Consider the following 19,599-nt stretch of genomic DNA (forward strand, 5'->3'; position numbering starts at 1 on the left):
GCAGAGACTAAAAGTCCCATAGAGATTTATAGCATAAGCATGGTTGAATCTTACTATAAAAGCAAGATCTGCCACATTACAGATATTCTCCTTGGATCTTTCCTTTGATTTATTAAACGAAAAAACAAACATTCTCCCAAACTCAAACTATAGTGCTGATTTGGTTTAACTAACTTTATCATTAAAGTATAAAAAAGGGCAAATCATAAATAAAAAATGGTGTAAACATTAATAAGGCTTCATTTTGGTGGCACCGACACACAACTGTACATCCCTACAAAATCTAGCACCTCTCTTCCTACTATTACTTCCACTTGCCTCCAGGCCATCAGTACCAGCATGATAAATAATGATGTCAAATTAAATGCCAATAAAAGTGACATCATCCTCATTGGCAGAAAGAACGCACCTTCCAGAAATATGCCCATTTGCTTTTTCCATGGGGGAGGAAAAAGTCTTAAAAACTGTGATTTTGGGTAATACTCTCTTGTTTTCCACTCATATCAATAATGTCTCATGTTCAGCCTTCTACTATACTATTTCAACACTACATTCTTTTCTTCCTCAACGCAACATACAAGTTCTTGCTCTCGCCCTGGTCACCACTTGCTTGGATTACTGTCATTCGTGCTGGCCTCCCCAATAAACTTTTTAATCAGCTTGAAATGGCACAGAATTCGGTAGCAAGGATCATTATCTGCACCAGGTCCATCGATCATATCACACCTCTCCTCATTCAGCTTCACCTCATTTGCTCTCTGTTTTTTGTTTTACTGCACACAACACAAGTATCTGCTCTTTACTTTCATGGGCCCCCACCCCGCTCCTTTATCTCTCAGATCTCCTTCATCCTTAAATCCATTTGCATACTTTACACTAACTACTACTACACCACCTCCATCAGCTACACTCTATTACACAAGCTAAATCACAGTTCAAAATTGCATGTCAACTATAATATTTAGTCATGTTTTCCATTATGCTTGCTGCTAGTTTTGTGTTTGAAGGTGACCTCGGGTTGTTTTGAGAAATGCAGACAAATACATTTCTTCCTCTTTCTTTTTCTTCTTATCATTAGAAAGGAGAAGTTGTTGTTTTTACACTGTGGTTAACAGAAGCAAGATTAACAGTTTATGAATATCTGGAAGCTGCAATCAAAAACTAAAAATATTTCTCCCTGTTTTAGAAGAAATAGATAAGAAAATAAAATGCCATTAGAACATACTGGTCAACTTTATGACACCAAGAATCTTTTTTTAACTCTTTGCAATCATGCCAAATGGGAGGGAAAGGGGGTAATTATCACTAACACCATTTAGATCCACCTGTAATGTGTTTTTCATGGTTGTGGAGCTAACTATTTAGGCCAGGGCTCAAACAGTCCATAGAGGTGACTCAATAGCTGGTAAAGGCACACAGGCACATTTGGCCATTTGGTAGCTCCCCAGTTTGATTGCAATGACTGCATGTTAATTTCCTGCTCTGTTTTCTACACCTCATTTGTATGGCCCCTGGATGCTATGCAACACCCCCCCCCCCCCCCCCCCCCCAAATCAACAGTTTTTTTGTAAGTTAAAAAAAAGAAAGAAAAAAAAAGATTGTATACTATAATAAGAAACCCTCACTTTAGCAAAAATATTCAAAAGCTGAAAAATAGAGACATCATTTTCTCTAACCTCTGCTCTCTCTAATAATACGTTGAATTAAAATCCACAAAAATGTCCACATGTTTCACAAGAGCTTGCTCGGGACTGCAAAAGCATTAGGTGTTGCTATTACAGCTTTTCATGCATAAAACCAGGTCAGCTCAGCTAATTACCAAACCATTATTGTAATTGTCCAAAATTCAGCAGCCCATATGGCAACAAAATAAAATGAGCTACTAGCAGAATTACCCATGTGAAATCAAGGGTGACGGCATAACGGGCCCAAAGAAGAACATGAGCAAGCGTGGACAATTTATTCATTGTTTTAACCAGGCTGCTGTTGTGATTGAGCTCTATGACTCAGCTATATAACTGAGTCATTACCTTGTATGCAGTCACAGTCCATGTAACAACAATCAATGCACATCTCTGAAGACCTCCTTAAAAATCTGAGAAGGGGAAAAGGTAAAATGAATGTGATTAAGAAAACCCATGAGATCACAGCGCTACGCCACCATCTTAACCCAAAATATTCAGATCCTACTCGAGGTAAACACTTCCTGTCTTATTCTAGAGTCACTCCTGAAACAAAACCCAAGTGGTCCCACTAGCCCTGTCACAATCTGACATGCCTGCTGTACCCGTCTTCCGCTCCGCTGCAAGTGTTGAGGATATGAAGGTGGGCACCGAGGGGAGCCCCCCCTACAATCCCCCGACGGCAATGAAGTCAAGTCGGAGGCCTGAGTCAAACTGAGGCAAGCATAGCCACATTTTGCAAATAATTTATGGCTGATACACTGTTCATTAGAAATTAAGATGAAACGCGGGGAGCCTCCCCTCGTGTAGGGATGTCTCATTAAAACAGCGCGGCCTGCTCCACGCGTACAGTCTTCCATCCTGACTTGCGATTCAGTGTTTTGAGCCGTGCTTATACATAAATTCAAATTATTTGGGAAATATTGATCTGAAAAAGAGACAGAGACAGAGAGAGGGAGGGAGGGAGGGAGGGAGGGAGCGAGAGACGGTCATATGTTGTGCCGTGTGGCGCTTGATAACACAGTGCTGATACTCAGCTCCCATTAGAGCAAGATATCTTTTCTGTAAATTCTAAACAGCCTGCTATTAGCAACTATTTGATCTGTTTGTGCTGTCATGACAAAACAGACTTATTCCCACAGCGGAGCTTTTACTTGTTTTTACTGCCTGCCAACAAATACCAGCCACACAAAAGTTTGTTTGTCAGGTCTAATTTAGCTTGTAGAAACATCGCATCCTTGCTTCCCAGTGTCCTTGGTGTTATATCTAAAGAGCTCCCACCCCTCCTCTCTAGCCTCTCCCCACCAGCCCTCCACTCCCGTGCCAACACATCAAGCGAAGGCAGCCTGATCAACCCTAATAGGGCCCAGTAATTAGAGTCTTTGCATAGAGCCTGTCTGCACGCAGCTGCCCTAAGCAGGTTGGGGAAGGACTGCCATACACTTGACAGTGTGGAAAAAAACAATGTAATGTTCAGTATATGGACCAAATTAGCCTGGCAGTAGTAAACACAATCTACTTTAAAACAATACTGACACTAATTAGGCAACCAATGTATGATTTCAGAGTTCAAGTTTTAGTTGCTGTATCAAGTACTTGAAGTACTTTGAGAGCCAACTTGATGTCGTGCGAATACAAATTAGAAAGACCTTTCTGCAAAGAGGCCGAGCACAGCCAGCATTAGGGAACAAAAAGAGGTTCGTAGCTCTGCTGTTATGTGATATCTGCAGTGGGAAGTCGATACTTGATTGCTGAACTGGAGACTTTACATGCCATATGAAATAAATCACATGCGAACAAGCAAGAAACAAACAAAAAGCATACATACTATGTGGCCAAATTACATTACTTAGCAGCTATGCATATTCACACACTGTTTCCTGTTTACAGAATTTGGAGAAGAAACCCCCCCAAAAAAGAAACAAAGCTGAGCACCATGCCTCAAAGTTTTACATTTCTCTACATTTCTCTACAATAAACAATCAGGACATGACACTATGGGTTAATGACTGGACTACATATTAGTGATTAAGGACAGTTACCCCTGCCCCTCCACCTCCAAAACTCTTCAACCCTTCATTATAGATGCAACTTCTGTCACACTAAATCTTCCCGTGCTTCGGTTCTATTATGAAAAGTCCAAACAGCTTGGATCATGCATTTTAAAAACCACTGTCTGCGAGAGGGCGGTTGCACCTTATGAAAAATAATCTTTTAGTCATTTGTTAAAATGCAAAATCACCCCAGAGACTGCATCGCTAATAACTTCACATGGCCCAGAAAGCTGGCTCATGTCTCTGCAATCATGACTGAACTGAATGGGCAAGTTTTGCAAACAACAACTCCCCCCGCCCCCCCAAGTTTAAGCACTTTCTCTTTTCCAGTAGCTTTTTCAGCAGTCTTTTTTCAGTTTTTCCTGTGGTGTAACACTTCCACTTCTGATGCAGCACAGAAATGTGGATGCATCTTAAATACTTTTACTTGAGCTAAATTGAAAGTGTGTTGAATTCTAGCCTACAGGTACCCAGTCAGACATCTTTACATCTTCTATTTTTGCATCTAACCCCAAAGTATAAAGCATTAACAACTCCTTGCATGTAAGAACGTACATTCTGACTTTTGCGCCTGAAAGCTGCACAGCACAAACACACCTTTGTATTACTGGAAATTCGCATTAAGGCAGTTAAAATTAAATGTTTCCCAAATTCACATTTAAGGGTATAAATAAATAAATAAATAAATAAATAAATAAATCTCAGAAAAAATTATATTTTCATGCTAATTAATTTTTTTCTTCTTGATTTGATGTGCACATGATGTCGGAGTAGCAGGGCTGTGTGTGGTTGTGCTGGAGCTGCTGTGTGTCTGATTCGCTGCATCTGAGTCCTCTGACTCTGCTCCCACAATTCAACAGGCAACAAAGGAAGAAAGGAAGAGGCCGAACGCTAGAAAGTGTTAGCCAACCTAGGCTTGAAGATGTCAACTTATTGTTTAATTCTGCTCGGCAATTTAAAGCTATATGTTTAGAGTAGCACAGTGTCCTGCCATATAATCGCTTTGTGCTTTCTTTTTTGCGTGGGAGCCGACTGAAGGGAAGGTGATGGTAATGTTTTCGACAGAAAGCGCTAACAAAGCTAGCTGGCTCAGGTACTAAGCCTGTATAAGTCAAGCTAACATTAGCCAACAATCGTCAAGGAGCGAACCTTAAATGAAGGTGTTGTGCAAGGCGAATGCGTAAACCTTCGTGCTGTCTTGGCCATCAGTACAAGCAGAAGTGATCAGGTAAGAGGCTATATCGTGCGTGTTTACAATAAGTGGTTACAGGTATTTACAAATGCACTTTTATTGTAAGCATGCTAACACTGGTCGTTAGCAAAATTTTATTATAGCATCTGAGCAACACAGCAGCTCTCACATTGGCATCGGATATGATCTCGGTTGGCTTTGTTGTTGTTGCTATTTCATTTGCAATGGTAATCATTGTAACCATCGGTGTTGCAATGTTGGCGTTAAAGTGAAAGGCTAACAACCGGAGCTAAGCTACATCCATGCTTTTGTGTCCGCAGGCCTTTTCAGGTAAGGACAAATGTAGCTGAGGTTGGTTTGGTTATTAGAAAACACTTTAAATGTTAATGTGCGTGAATGACGATGCATGTTTTCCTCTGGTAAATTCACATGTTAATCAGACTGAACATTTCAAATGAGCTGGCTTTGTGTTGTTTTTGGTAGCATCCAATGAAAGGTGGTGGAAGTGGAACTTGACCCAGCCAACTGAGTCACCATTTTCCTGCTCATCATGGTGAGTAATCAGATTGCTGCTGTTTTTGGTTATCAAACATCTGCTCATGTCTGAGGATCTTAAATTTGAAATATTTAGTGAATTAGATATTAAAACTGATGATATTGTTTGTGTGTGTGCTTGTTTGTTTGCTTGTTTTTTGGTTATGTACAACTTAAAAGAGAGAGCGGGAGACTGTGTTTAAGGGCCACAATAACCTTCTTCAGTGCTTTATTTTTCTTTATGTGGTTCAAGGGCTTAAGTCAATATTATGAACATAATGAATAACAATCTCAGAGTGTGCTTTAAAAGTCAAACAAAGAATATCTTGCATGTTTTTTCTCTCGCTACAGGGTTTATTGGCTCCACTTTGTGCATGACTTGTTTCATGTGGCCTGATGGGAGGACACGGTGGATAGTACTTTCATCAGGATACCAGGAGAGCCATCCCATGCCCTCATTTTGGAGGGCCTGTCAGAATGAAGAAGATAAGCCTTAAGACCATCCGCAAGTCACTCAGCATAAAGGGCAAAGAGGAGGGTGACTTTGTCATGCTCCAGCAGCCCTCAGTGACTGCAGAGTTTTCTAAGGATGAGTCACTTTTTGGGGGCTGCTACACCAAAGAGCTTTCTGCCTGTGATATTGCTAGTGAAGAGGAAAAAGGGGGACAGAACAAGGGCCGCTCAAAGAGTGAGACTCTGATGGGATCGCTAAAGAGAAGGCTGTCTACCAAACAGAAGGCGAAAGTGAAAGGCGGCGCCTCGACCATAGGCTCAGTGGATGATGAGGACACCTTCTCATCTAATTCTGTCCCGATTAGCTTCAATGAGGTAAAAGCTCAGAGACCCCTTAGATCTGCATCCCTCCGGAGTCACCATTATAGCCCTTCTCCGTGGCCTCTGCGGTCTGTCAACTCTGATGATGCGTGCATCAAAATGGAGGTAAAAGTTAAAGCCATGGTTCACTCTCCTAGCCCAAGTCCCAACTTAAACGGTGTCCGGAAAGAATTTCATGATTTCCAGATGGAAGGGCTCCTTCAGGACCAAGCAGAGTCCTTAAAGAATCTCCAGCAACCGCAAAATGGTGAGCTGCATCTAAATATTGATGAAAATGATGTGCCTGTGGTGCTGGGGTTGACGCCCCAGGACTACATCCAGTACACAATGCCTTTAGATGAGGGAATGTATCCCGAAGGGTCTCACTCCTTCTGCCTGGAAGGTTCCTCTCCTATGGAGGTGGTGACAGAGGCAGACAATGGGTCCCTCCACACAGAGCAGGGACAGGAGGAGCATGAACTGGTGAATGGGATGCCTCCAGATATATTCATGGAAACCTCAGTCAATAGTATTCTTATTGGTTCTGCTGGCATGATGCTCCAAAACTCAAGAGTGGAGATGCCACCTCCCCTTTCTCCACTCCTGCCACCCATGACTAGTAATGGACATATTCCAAGGACATTTTCGGGCTTTAGCTCTGCAGACAGCCAGGTAGCTGAGAGGGTAAGACACCACCTCAACTTTGACCCAAATTCGGCTCCTGGGGTTAGTCGGGTATACGACTCAGTCCAGAGCAGCGGGCCCATGGTTGTGACCAGCCTGACGGAGGAGCTGAAGAAGCTTGCTAGGCAGGGCTGGTACTGGGGTCCTATCACACGCTGGGAGGCAGAGGAAAAGCTGGTCAACCTGGCCGATGGATCATTTCTGGTCAGAGACAGCTCTGATGACAGGTACCTGCTCAGCCTGAGTTTCAGATCGCAGAGCAAAACCCTCCACACCCGCATCGAACACTCCAACGGACGCTTCAGCTTCTACGAGCAGCCCGACGTGGAGGGACACACATCAATTGTTGACTTAATCGAACACTCTATCAAAGACTCAGAGAATGGGGCTTTTTGTTATTCCAGATCTCGCTTACCAGGGTCTGCAACCTACCCCGTCAGACTAACCAACCCAGTATCTCGGTTTATGCAAGTGCGCTCCCTGCAGTACCTTTGCCGCTTTGTCATTAGGCAATACACAAGAATAGACCTTATCCAAAAACTGCCCTTACCTAACAAGATGAAAGATTATCTGCAGGAGAAGCACTACTGAGGATACAGATGGTAATTTGCACTTTTGTGTTCAGTTAAGAGATTTACAAAAGGGGTTTACAGACAACCACAGTTTTGAGATGATTGGTTCTGGTGGCTCTTGATTTGTGTCCGTGTGACCCTGTCACTGTTCGGCCCTTCATTCCACTCTTCTGGGGTTTTTCGCAGGAGGCTCTACTTCCAGAAATGTAGGCCAGCACATAATCTATCGCAAAAACACAGCAGAGATATACAGCCAAGTAATCTCATTTGAATGCATCAAGTGCAGAAGCTGATGTTGGTTACATCTACAATAATCCAGCTGTGCAAGTGTAACAGTTTTTTTGTTAGTTTTTTAAAAGAAATTATATCGGCGTTGAGACTGCGGAGTAGGGAAAAGAATATTCCTCTAAAATTCTATCACTTGTTAAATTCAATCTGTAGTAGATATGAAGGATGATTCCAACATGGAGCGATATTTTTTAAGGTCTCTGCAGACTGACCAATTTGGCTCATCTTTTGCTGTTTTGTTTTATTTTTATTTTTTTTCCCTTCACTTACAGCACTCAGACTGCAAATGAGAACATTATGCATTTGTACTGTGCTGTTAGTCAAATAGAAAGGTAGGGCATCATCATATTTGCAACGACTGACCTATTATTCTGATTATAATCTTTTTTTTTTGTTGTTGTTGCTAATTTACAAACCTAACTCCTCATTCAGAGGATTAAGTTTCTCCGTGATGCATTAACAGACCCTTTATTGGCACGTGGCAGCGCTTATACGACCAATACTTAAGTGCTTTTGTCTTAATATGGGACTGACTTTACTTTTGGAGCTTGTCACACGGCTTATTTTCAGCCGTACTGTTAAACAGATAGGCATTAATAAACATGATTATCTGTTGATGAAAGGTTTACCTTTAGCATCAAGGATTTACAACTGTATAGCAAAAGATGTCCACAATCTGCCAGTCTGCCAGAGCCTTCAAATAGATCGTTGAGAGACGTAGCTTTAAATTATATGGCTGCATGCAGCCATTATACATTGTGCAAGCCTAAAGGTACTGATAATGCTGGATTTTAATGTTGTGCTGTTTGTGGTAACAGCATAAAGTTTATGTATAAACCTTTTTAAAATATGCTAAAAGTGAAAAAAAAATTCTGCTTTGGGAATGTTACAAAAACTGCACCGCAGCTCAGGCCTAACAAGTTTGTCACTATGTGTAATGCTTTTATCTGCATGTTATAAAGGCTTTAAGACTGTCAATTAAAGGCACTGTAGAACTACACTAATTGAGAGAAGATGTCACAGTAAAAGGGGGGGGGGGATTTTTGGCTCTTATTAAAGCGCGACACTGAGTAAAAGGCTGTTAAATGCGCAGTTGCATTTACCTTGGGCAGTTTATATATAAAGAAAATTGCCCTCAGTTAACTTACGACTGGGGGGTGCAAACAAACAAACAAAAACAAAAAAACAGGTCTCTAGTCAATTGACAGTCTGAATGTAGGGATGACTGTTTCTTAGTCTCTTAATGCCTGCAATGAGCTGGACACAGATCAAAGGAATCCTAAAACTGAGGAAGCTTAGGTGAGCGGATTTGGGAAAGCCAGAGTTGAGTCCTCGTTGCCATCTTGGAGTGATGCCAGTGTTTCAGCATATGACAAAAGTTCAGTCACAGCTGCATGTTGTCATTAGTGTTACATGAGTTTTCAGGACATGTAAACAGAGGCGTACAGTTTTTGTCATTGCTCAGTCACATTGTTCTCAGTCTCCACAGAACTGCACTACCCCACGGATTATCTCTCTACTGGGCTGTTTCTGCCAGAGTAAAGGGAAGAGCACACAGTATGCTACGCAAGTGCTTTATATGGATACTTGACAGGGAATTGTGCTTTCACATTATGAATGAGCATTTCTTTATTATTATTTTTCTTTTGACATCAGTGTCCTTAAAAGTATTTGGAACAACGTTGGTAGGTCGTTAGCGCATAGTTCTAGATTGTTAGCTGGAAACGGTGGTGTCTGCGGAAGTTACTATGAATCTAGCACAGCAGAAATTAGATAGGAACTTTGAATGGTGTTGCATGTTTAAAAACGTAACCTTTTAAAGCTTTTGAGTTGTATAGGAATGAAGGATTTGGGTCGTGCGTTCGGCTGTGTCGAGAGATGTTTCTGTCACAAGCATTGGCTGGATATTCTTTGTACAAGAAATGTATTTTTCTTTCTTTTTGAATTCTTGATTTTTCTTTTTTTTTTTTCTTCTTTTTTTTTGGTTATTTTGTTCTGTGACATTTGCCATCTGGGGGATGTGGTTGTATAGAGGGAATGTGCGCTTGTTTGAGGTATCCATTTTTATCTGCCTGCAGACCATTTTCAGAAAGCATGGGAAGCATAAAAACTACATTGACACATTATTTGCACTTGAACATTTTTTATACTCGGATCCTCTCCTGCCTACAGTTATCCTTCAGATGGTGTGTGTGTGTGTGCGTGTGTTTGTGTGTGTGTTTGTGTTTGGGGGTTTTTTTTCTTTTAATTTTAATGGTTAAATAGTCACATTTGTCCCTATGTCTTCATATAACTGTCAGATTAAAAAGAGTTTTTGTTGTCATATCTGTGGGATAAAAAGGGTAGTTCACCAGCATCATTTCAAAGCCTCTGCAAATGCTCATTGGCTGTCAAGGAATGGGATCACGGCATGAATGTTGATATTAATCATGTTTTCAGTGTGTTTGTATGTGTTTCAGTTGAAATGTGAAAAATAAAATGTTAGTCTTTTTTTTCCATAATACTATGTTCTTTTAAATGTATTGCCATTAAAATGTTTAATCTGTTATCAAATTTTGACACGCAGGAGCCAGTTTCATACGGTATGCTGCTGTGATTTCTCGAAATACTAGTTTATTATTAAGCATTATTGCCTTCAAAGTTTGATTCCAGAGGTTGATGCTTGTTCAGACTGCTGACGCTTTTTGTAGTGAGAACAGCTGTTAAGCACTTAACAAGCTCCGACTTTTTGTTTGTTTTGTTGTTTTGTTTTGTGCATCTCGGTGAGTGAAGGTAATTGTTTACAACATTACGTTTGGACATGCCCCTCCCTTTTATTTACCCTCTCTCACGTGAATATCTTGGTACAATTTGAAAACTCTTTGTTATTATTTTTTTCTTTTAATGTGTTATACACATTTGTGCTGCTTATAGATATGATTGCCTTTCTTGTATTTAACAGTGTGGGCGGGGCGGGGGGCGGGGATAGAATGTCACCAATGTAGATGTATGTACACACAGTGACTTTGGTTTTCATCTTGGGAGAGCAAAGCAGATTTGTAGTCAAAGGAGAATTAGTAGCGATTAGTAAACCCTCTGTAGAATTACCAGTTCACTCCAGTTTACATTGGTTGTCAACTTTCCAAAATAGATGGTCTTTTTGTATTTTTCTTTTGGGAAAAAAAATCAACAGTGATTTATTGCACATTTTGGATACAGTTCAAGAGTTTTTTGTATCTGCCAATTATAAATTATAAATAAAACTATATTCTAAAAAAAAAAGTGTTTTTTAAAGAGTTTTCTATGGCAGGATGAAGCATGCTGATTTTGTTTTAAACCATACTTTGTTCCAGTGATGCACTCGATAAGAGCCGGGTCATGCGTGCAGCCGTGTTAATGGGTAAATCATGGAGGTCTTAAGGAGATTCATTCCACAGTGGGTGCAAATTGGCAGCTAATCCCAAAGCCCCGGTTTCCTAATTTACAAAGACAATGCAGGCGGTCTTTGAATACAACTGAGTGAAGCAGAGACTCTGGGGAAAGATTAACAGCAATGCTACCATCTTGCTTTAACTTCACTTGAAGTTGACTCTGGAGAAATACTGAGTGAGTTCTTGTGTTGTAAAGTGAGAGGAGAAGATGGGAGTGGGGTAATGGTGTCAGCTGTGGACTTGGATCTGCTGAAACATGGTTCGCATGATGATTAGGAGGTAGGCTTTGTTAACTGCTGTGTCTGACAGGCCTCTCTAGGCATTTGAGGTGAAGATACACAACTGTTTACTCTCGCCGCCCGGTTCGGGATGATTTATTCATGGCGCACACTGGTGGTCGCATGTCATATAGAGATGCCTCCATCATAAAAGGACTCATCTCTGCCTTCCACTGTTACCTTTTTTTTTTTTTTTTTTTTTAATTTGCAGTTTTTCAAACTGTTTATATTCAGAATATAGCGGGGGAAGTTTAACTTTGCTGGCAGAGTGCAGCCTGTCATATTGTGACACAGCATCTCAGCAGTTTTGTATTTGTCTGCAGACGTCACATTGGCCTCATTCACCTTGCTAACTCGTACCCAGGAAGTTGCCTGCGTTTCCTCACTTTAGCGTACATCACTTTTGTGTGGCTGTTTTGAAGAAACGCTGTCACTTTTGTGTCATCGCTTATGCTGCTTCAGCATTTAACTCCTCTGAAGAAGCAATCCTGACACATCACATAAATGGATATTTAAGTGCATTCTGTCCAATAGGTTATCTACAGTTTATGTTCATGAAAGTCAATAATCACAGTTTGGTCTGGTGTAATGTGATCAGTGGGAGGAAATGAACATTTGACACTGTGATTAATTTATAATTACACCCCCTTACACAGAAATGAGCAGTTTAATTTTATAGCTAAATATAATGTATCAACAAAATCACAAAGGAATAAGGGAAATGAGTCTTAACGAGTCTCAACTTAATTATTAACAATTACCAAGGCAGCATTCACAGTTAATTGCACCACTTTGTTGAGTAGTATACCAGGACTCCTACTATACATCTTTAACTTGACCTCCATGAAAAAGTCCAAAGATCTATTAAAGGATGTGAGGAACAAGACTGCCTATTTCCACAAGGCTCGAATGGACTATAAAAACACCAGAAAGTAGTTTGGTAAGAAAATTACAACTTTTGGCAGTTTGAACAGTTTGGAATGACCCCAGAACTACATAGCAGGATTTCCTTAAAGATCTCAAATCACACTGAGTGTGTGATTTAATAAAACCGTTGGTAACCAATATAGTATAAATTCTTGCGGTGCCTATAAATTACCCAGGCTCAAGAAAGCCATTGTTCAGGCCCCTCTTAAGGTTACTAGTGAACACCCAGAAGATTTGATGAGATTTTCTGAGAATGTGATGTTGTTAGATGAGACTTAAATTGAGCTGTTTGGCATCAGTCTGTTTATGATTGGAGGGAAAAATAAACCATCGCTACTGTCAAACATGGTGAAATCATTATGCTTTGGTGGTGTATTTCTGCCAAGGGTACAGTGCGATTGAATCCTTGGCAGAAATACACACTTCATGTAGAAATACACAAAACATTGAGGGAAAGGGCACTTGGCCAGGGTGCTTTGACTAATTTCACAGGGTGTGTATTTTCTTGATTGTTTTGTTGATAATTTATGTTTGATTACCAAGTAAATCCAAAATTGAAACGATAAACCGCTCATTTTTTCAAAGTGGTTGAAACTGAGAATTTACCAGGGGATCATATTTCCGGCATTAAAGAGAGTCCGCCTACATGCTTTTCTTCACCAACAAATATGTGTCTCTGTTTTCTATGCAAAGCAAGTGGACTACAAAAGAAAATCTCTGCTACGTAGAAAAAACTGCATTCAAAAGTATTTTAGGAAATATGTTTATTGGCTTTCTTTTCATTGTGTATGAATAAATTGACATCATTAGTATTTAAAAAGGTACGTGTGAAACTACCACTAGCCATTTTTAGTTTACCTTACTTAGCATGAAGGCTAGCTCAGGCAATCTCTAACAGCAAGTCTGTCTAACAGCATCTCTGATTTATGGAAGCCCGTTTCCGCCACTAAAAAAAGAAAAAAAGGATCCATAACTCGAAATTTCGAGTTATTTTTCTCGAAATTTCGACTTATTAATTCGAAATTTTGAGAAAAGTTACGTAAAATTTCGAGTTAGCTCTGCCAATCAGTAATCTACATAGATAAAAACTGGATCGCAACAAATCGGCGCTTTCGAGAGTACGTTTGCTGATAGTAACGCCATGTGATTCAGCTAGTAACACAAGGATTTCATTATTTGTGAAGCCACGCTGAAAATAATCAGCAATTTGTGCATTTATGACTGGCTGTAATACTGGTAGCTTAGCTGTAGCATTTGTAGCTGAGGGCTTCAGCTTCTGGGTAACAAGGAAATGACATCATTCACGTAGATTACTGATTGGCAGCACTAACTCGAGATTTTGAGTTAGTTCTCTCAAAATTTCGAGTTAATGAGTCAAAATTTCGAGTTATTTTCTTAAAATTTGATGGATCTTTTTTTTTTTTTTTTTTAGTGGCGGAAACGGGCTTCCACACAGATTTTACTAAATAAGTAGATTTAGGAAAATATTGTTGCTGCACTAATGAATAGTGGAAACCTCACCCAGCTTGCATTTAGCTGCCGGCCCCTTCAAGTGATAACCAAAGGCCACTCTGCAGGCTGTGCACGTTCATATACAGATTTCTGATGTTAGAGATTTCTTGTTGCTACCAAAAACCTCCTATACACTTTGCTTTGCTACAATGTTTCCTTGCAAAGGTGTGAAATGGTGAGCACGGGGCGTTTGGTTGATGCATTAGAGGCGCTGCCCACTCAGCAGCAGTTTGTATCTAAACTCTGCTATTTTAAAAAGGGATGGAAATAATAAGAGTTGGTTGATAATGCTCTAACACATGCAACTCCTTTGTTTTCAATAGATCGGTATTACTATTTATATCATTCAAATCATTATTTGTTGACTTGCCTTTGACTATGCTAACCTCTAGCACCAGTTGGAGTCTAATATCAGGATCCCTTACTGACTTTTTTGATTCTCGGGTGAAATTTTTTAATCCCCAAACTAAAATATGTTTGTTGCATTTCTCTTTTGGCACAAAAGTGCTCATTTGTGAGCCATTTTTTCCTCCTTCTTTTCTGTTTGCTTCTTAGTTTGAAACTGTTTACTCTGGAGACTCCATCCATCAAGTGTCTGCTGTCTCAGATTGATGATGCGCTCCTGCCATCTGGTGCACTGCGTGGTGCACCCATTTTTCACCTACAAACAGGGATGATGTTGACAGCTTGAATTAGCCAGCAAACATATATATCGCTTTAAATTGTCATGCCAGGAGAGCATCAGTAGGTCTAGCTTGTAATGATAAAGCTGAGGTTACCTGCTGGCTACAGATGTCTTTCAGCTCAGAGTGAAAGGTTCAGCTCTATTAATGCTTGTCATCTCATGCCAGCAGTGCCATACACCACTGAGACCCTCTCCTTCCCCATCTATCATACATTAGGCGCCTCTGAACCCCAATTAGCCCTGTTAGAGACAGGACTGCCTTCATCATTAGCAGGTCTCCACTGAAACAACAGCTCATCGTGCTATTCACTGTGATCATTCTTCACAGTTTCCTATGTACTCGTGGAGGGTATGTTTGCTGAATTTGGCCTGGAAACTACCACTCTGGGTGTCTCACACTGTATGCCTCTGGGTTGCCTTTCATCACCATCCATTTCTAAAAGCAGTGTGTCTCCCAACCAAGCTGAATTTAACAAACAAAGTGGTTCAAATGGTGAAGATTGGAGTCACCAGCTCAAGTCACTGTTACAGACAGGTGCAAGAACTCTGAATTCTTGAGAAGCAAGCATGGTTAATGACCAGAAAATGGCTATTCCAGATGGCCCCAGCTCCAGGGTGTCAGCAAAGAAGAAGCTGGCCACTTTGATATTTGATTGATAATCTTTCACCATTCGACACTCACAAAGTAATCCCTTTTGTTAGACTCTTTCATGCATCACATATTATGTGATAAAAAATGTTATTTTCTTATCACTATTATGCTGTTCTGTGAGATACTATCTGGCAGCAGGAGGAAATGTAAATCAGCTACCTGCGAATCCTATAAACTATCTTTCAGAAAGACATTGTTACAATTTCAGTGGCATAGCCACACTGACATTGACTAGTGAGAATATTAATAATATGCAGGAATTGTGTGTTTATGTGCATTTCGTGCTAGTACCTAATACGTGGTTTCCAGCACTGACTGAAGGCCAAGGGGAGTCATAACACAGTCATAATTATGTCATTAAAAAGAGTGACATCTGGAAGTTGAGGGGCATCGAGCAGCACAGAGTCGCACCTCTTTCTCTCCTTTGCCCCCCGTGACACTGACAATGCACTCTCATTCCATCCAACAATCTGCCCATCCTTCAGCTGGGAGCTGTGTGTGTGTGTGCCTGGGGCTGCGGTGTGGTGTTGGGAGGGGTGTGGGGCTTGAGGGTGGGAGAACAGGTGGCAGCCATCAGGAAATGGATGGGGAATGTTTTGAATGGGAAACTTGCCTCCATTCCTCATGGAGTACCTGGGTGTCTGCCCTTCACCAGTGGTCCAAGAGGCACAGCGAGGACGGGAGAGATGAAATGAGAACAGGTGGTGGTTTGTTGCTTAACGAGGAATGGAGTTCCCCTGTAGGTCTGCGAAAGCACAGCCAATAGAGCGCTATGGACTTCGCCTTCGCAGCAGGAACCCTGCTGCTCGCAGGTCCCAGCTGATCGCAGACTGTATCCAGAACAGGAGAGCTTTACAAATGAAGCTTAACTCACGTGAGTTTGGCAGCTGCAAATTACAAATTTACCAAAAGACAAAAAGTCCACCGCCAGAACAAAATGAACAATGTGTAATTAATGACATACCTGCCTCCAATCTGTTTTTGGTCAAGGGCCAGGCTGCCATCATTTTCTACTTTGATTGAATTGCAGTCGCACTCCCAACTATTTGAACTGCCCCAGTCCCTAAAGTGCTTCATGCTCCCGCAACTGAGATGTTGCATGGCAATTAACAGCTCCCCGACCTCTGAGTGTGCATTAGTCAGCGGGACCCCGCCCTCCTCTGCAGCCAGCCCGCTAATATCCCAGCCCCAGCTCAACTCTAATGTGTCAGCTACAGTACCTCAGGAAGCTTCTGAACCCTCTGGTGCTTTGATGAGCTCATTCTCTCAGTTCGCCACACCTCTGGTGTAGCATCTGCTTTGTAACTGTCAAACAAAGCCTGAGCTCATTGTAGCTGTAAGAAAAGAAACCCAACTGTTTTTGCATACGCAGCTATCAGTTCTTCCTCTTTTTTTAAATAACATTTAACAGACAATTTAGCCAGAGTTGTAATTTCTCTTCCTACATATCATATTTTTTCAAGTAAAATGGGTATCCATCATTTTTACTCTACGTGACTGCGCAGCTCAAACATTTCATCTCCACAGTCACAGCTCCAAGGAGGCTGATGTGATCTAATCACTGAGATGTATGCTAATTGTGCTGTTTGACATCACTGGCTGAGATTCATCAAAATATCAAAAGTGACAAATTCTTTCGAGAGAGATAGAGAGAGGGGAAGAAACAAAGAGAGAAATCATCAGCGTGCTTTTATTTGTTCCAAAAGCTCTTTTCTCTCAACTCTTTATTAAATTGAGCATCCCCAGAATACTTCCCAAAACTGTTTATGAGCTCTCTTAAGTGTTTGGGTATATATAGTAAGTTTAGATTTTATTTTTTCATCCATTATGGTTTGATACACTCCTATCGCGTTGTCTTTGCCAACCCTAAAGGTTTGAAATTTTAACAAGCTTGGCATCCTTAAAGCTTGATTACATTATCTCAGGAGCCATGCGTATCTGCAACGCACTACATTAAAAGCTACATCTCTGGAAATAGTAAACAAATGAATTAGGTGAGAGACGGATTTGTTATGGCAGCCTTGGCTCCCTCCTCAGTTCTGTAATCTATTGAAGTAGAAAGATATTTTGCTCAGGATGCCTGTGATACCATCACAGGTGATTTGCAGTTTCCCAAAGGACAGACTTGGTGTACTGGCATTGGTTTTTATAAAAGATAAAACGATTCTGAAAGCTTATAGGTGTGATGGATATCTACAACTGGTATCCAACCTAATGCTTCATATATGTACACTGTTTTGGAAAATGTATGATGTATATCTAGATGTTTAAAGTGATGTATCATGTTGTTTTAAAGGGATCCAAGCACCTTTAATGCAACAAATTTAATATTATATGCACTTGTCTGCCCTTTCGTTAGGTACACCTATTCAGTCGCTTGTTAATACACATATCTACTCAGGTGTCTCAATGAATTTAGCCATGTAGACAGGGTCAAGATGAACCTCTGAAGTTCAATCAGAATGGGGAAGAAAGGTGATTTAAGTGACTTTGAATGTGCCGTGGTTGCTGGTGTCAAACGGGCTCGTCTGACTATTTCTGAAACTGCTGATCTTCTGGGGTTTTCCTGCACAGCCATCTCTAGGGTTTACAGAGAACGGTCCAAAAAAGAGAAAATATCCACTGAGTGACAGTTCACAGGGAAGGAAAATGACTCGTTGATGAGGTCAGATGAGAATGGCCAGACCGCATTGAGCTAACTCCAGTTGCCACTTGCTACACACAAGGTATACAGAGCATCTGTCAGTGCACAATACACTGAACCTTGAAGCAGATGGGCTACAGCAGCAGAAGACCACACCGGATGTCACTTCTGTTTGCTAAGTTCAGAAATCTGAGGATGCAATTTGCATGGGTTCACCAAAATTGGACAATAGAGGGCTGGAAAAATGTTGTTGCTTTGATTTCTGCTGTGACATTCTGATGCTAGGGTCAGGATTTGCTGTTAACAACACGAAAGGCTGTTGGTGGTGCTGTAATGGATATTGTGTTTTCTTCACACACTTTGGCCCCATTAGTGCCAAACTGGAAATTGTTTATATGCCACAGACTAACTGTGTATAGTTGCTGACCAGCTTTTCTATCTGTTTTATGACCACAGTGTACCCATCTTCTGATGGCTGCTTCCAGCAGGATAATGTGCTATGTCACAAAGCTTAAATCAACCAAAGTGGTTTCTTGAACATGACAATGAGTACTCACATGGCCTCCACAGTCACCAGATCTCAATCCAGGAGCAGCTTTGGGATTCACATCATGGATGTGCAGCTGACAAATCTGCAGCAACTGTGTGACGCCATCATGTCAAGACGGACAAAAATCTCTGAGGAATGCTTCCAGCACCTTGATACGGAAGATTAGGGCCACTAAAAAAAAAAAAAAGTGTGGACATCTTTTTTTCCCCCTAGGATTCGAAGAAATTTATTTTTCCAGTGGCCCCAATCCTCTTCTGTACATTGATGAATCTACCCCATGAAGAATTACGATAGTTCTGAATGTAAAAGCCTAACCAGGTACTAGCAGGGTGTACCTAACAAAGTGGCTGATGAGTGTGAAATCCTTGCTGTCTAGGCTGGTAAGTTGGCTTTTGAAAAGAATTGCCGTGAAATTTTGTAGAACATTTATGATCTCCTGAAGAAAAATTTTCAGTCTTTAGAGACTTCCCAACTGCAGGTGAAGGTAATTACTCAGAATAGACATTAATGCTGTAAATTCAATACAACATTGTTTCAGGATGGTGTCAGAAACAAGAAATGCATGAAATATATGAAATATAACAAGCCAACATAATGATGTGACTTTTTTTTTTGCGATTTTGTTACAACAATTCTTTAAAATATAGTCTATATACTCTGTGTACACAGCGTGCCCCCTGATAGAGAACATCAGAGGAACGAGCTCTAACATTGACATAAATCTGAACCAGCACAGGGATAGCTGGCTTGAACGTGGACCTGGAGGGAAGTCCTTTAAAAATAGATTCAAACTGAAGGGATTGTGGGGAACAGAGGCTCGTGTCTACCACTTGTAGATATAATGCAGAACAAGTGCATTTCCCAAGATAAAATATTATTATTTACATCTCCTTTTCGGCCAATAATAAAATCCAATAGGAGCATTGAACAAAAAATGTTTTATGAGCTAGCATGTGGTTTCGCTTTACAATATCAAGCCTAAAGAGTTAGTAGAGGGAATCCTAATCATGACTTGGGCCATTAAAGTCAGCTAACAGCCTCCTCAGTGGCTATATCAGTTAATCTTACTGACGTTGTCTCGAGTCTGTCTCTTTGTCAGTCTGCCCATCCTTTCTACACCCA

General features: G+C 40.8%; 1 protein-coding gene across 1 annotated transcript; it reads left to right on the plus strand.

The window, feature by feature from the left end:
* The first annotated feature begins 4,604 nt into the window (after positions 1-4,604).
* On the plus strand, positions 4,605-11,037 carry LOC134634616 (suppressor of cytokine signaling 6). Its single transcript, XM_063483928.1, has 3 exons — positions 4,605-4,964; positions 5,412-5,481; positions 5,814-11,037. Exon 3 carries the CDS (start codon positions 5,940-5,942, stop codon positions 7,548-7,550), a length of 1,611 nt encoding a protein of 536 aa, XP_063339998.1. The 5' UTR covers positions 4,605-4,964; positions 5,412-5,481; positions 5,814-5,939; the 3' UTR covers positions 7,551-11,037.
* Positions 11,038-19,599: the final 8,562 nt, after the last annotated feature.

This window comes from Pelmatolapia mariae, linkage group LG9 (assembly GCF_036321145.2).
Source record: "Pelmatolapia mariae isolate MD_Pm_ZW linkage group LG9, Pm_UMD_F_2, whole genome shotgun sequence".
NCBI classification, from domain to species: Eukaryota; Metazoa; Chordata; class Actinopteri; order Cichliformes; family Cichlidae; genus Pelmatolapia; species Pelmatolapia mariae.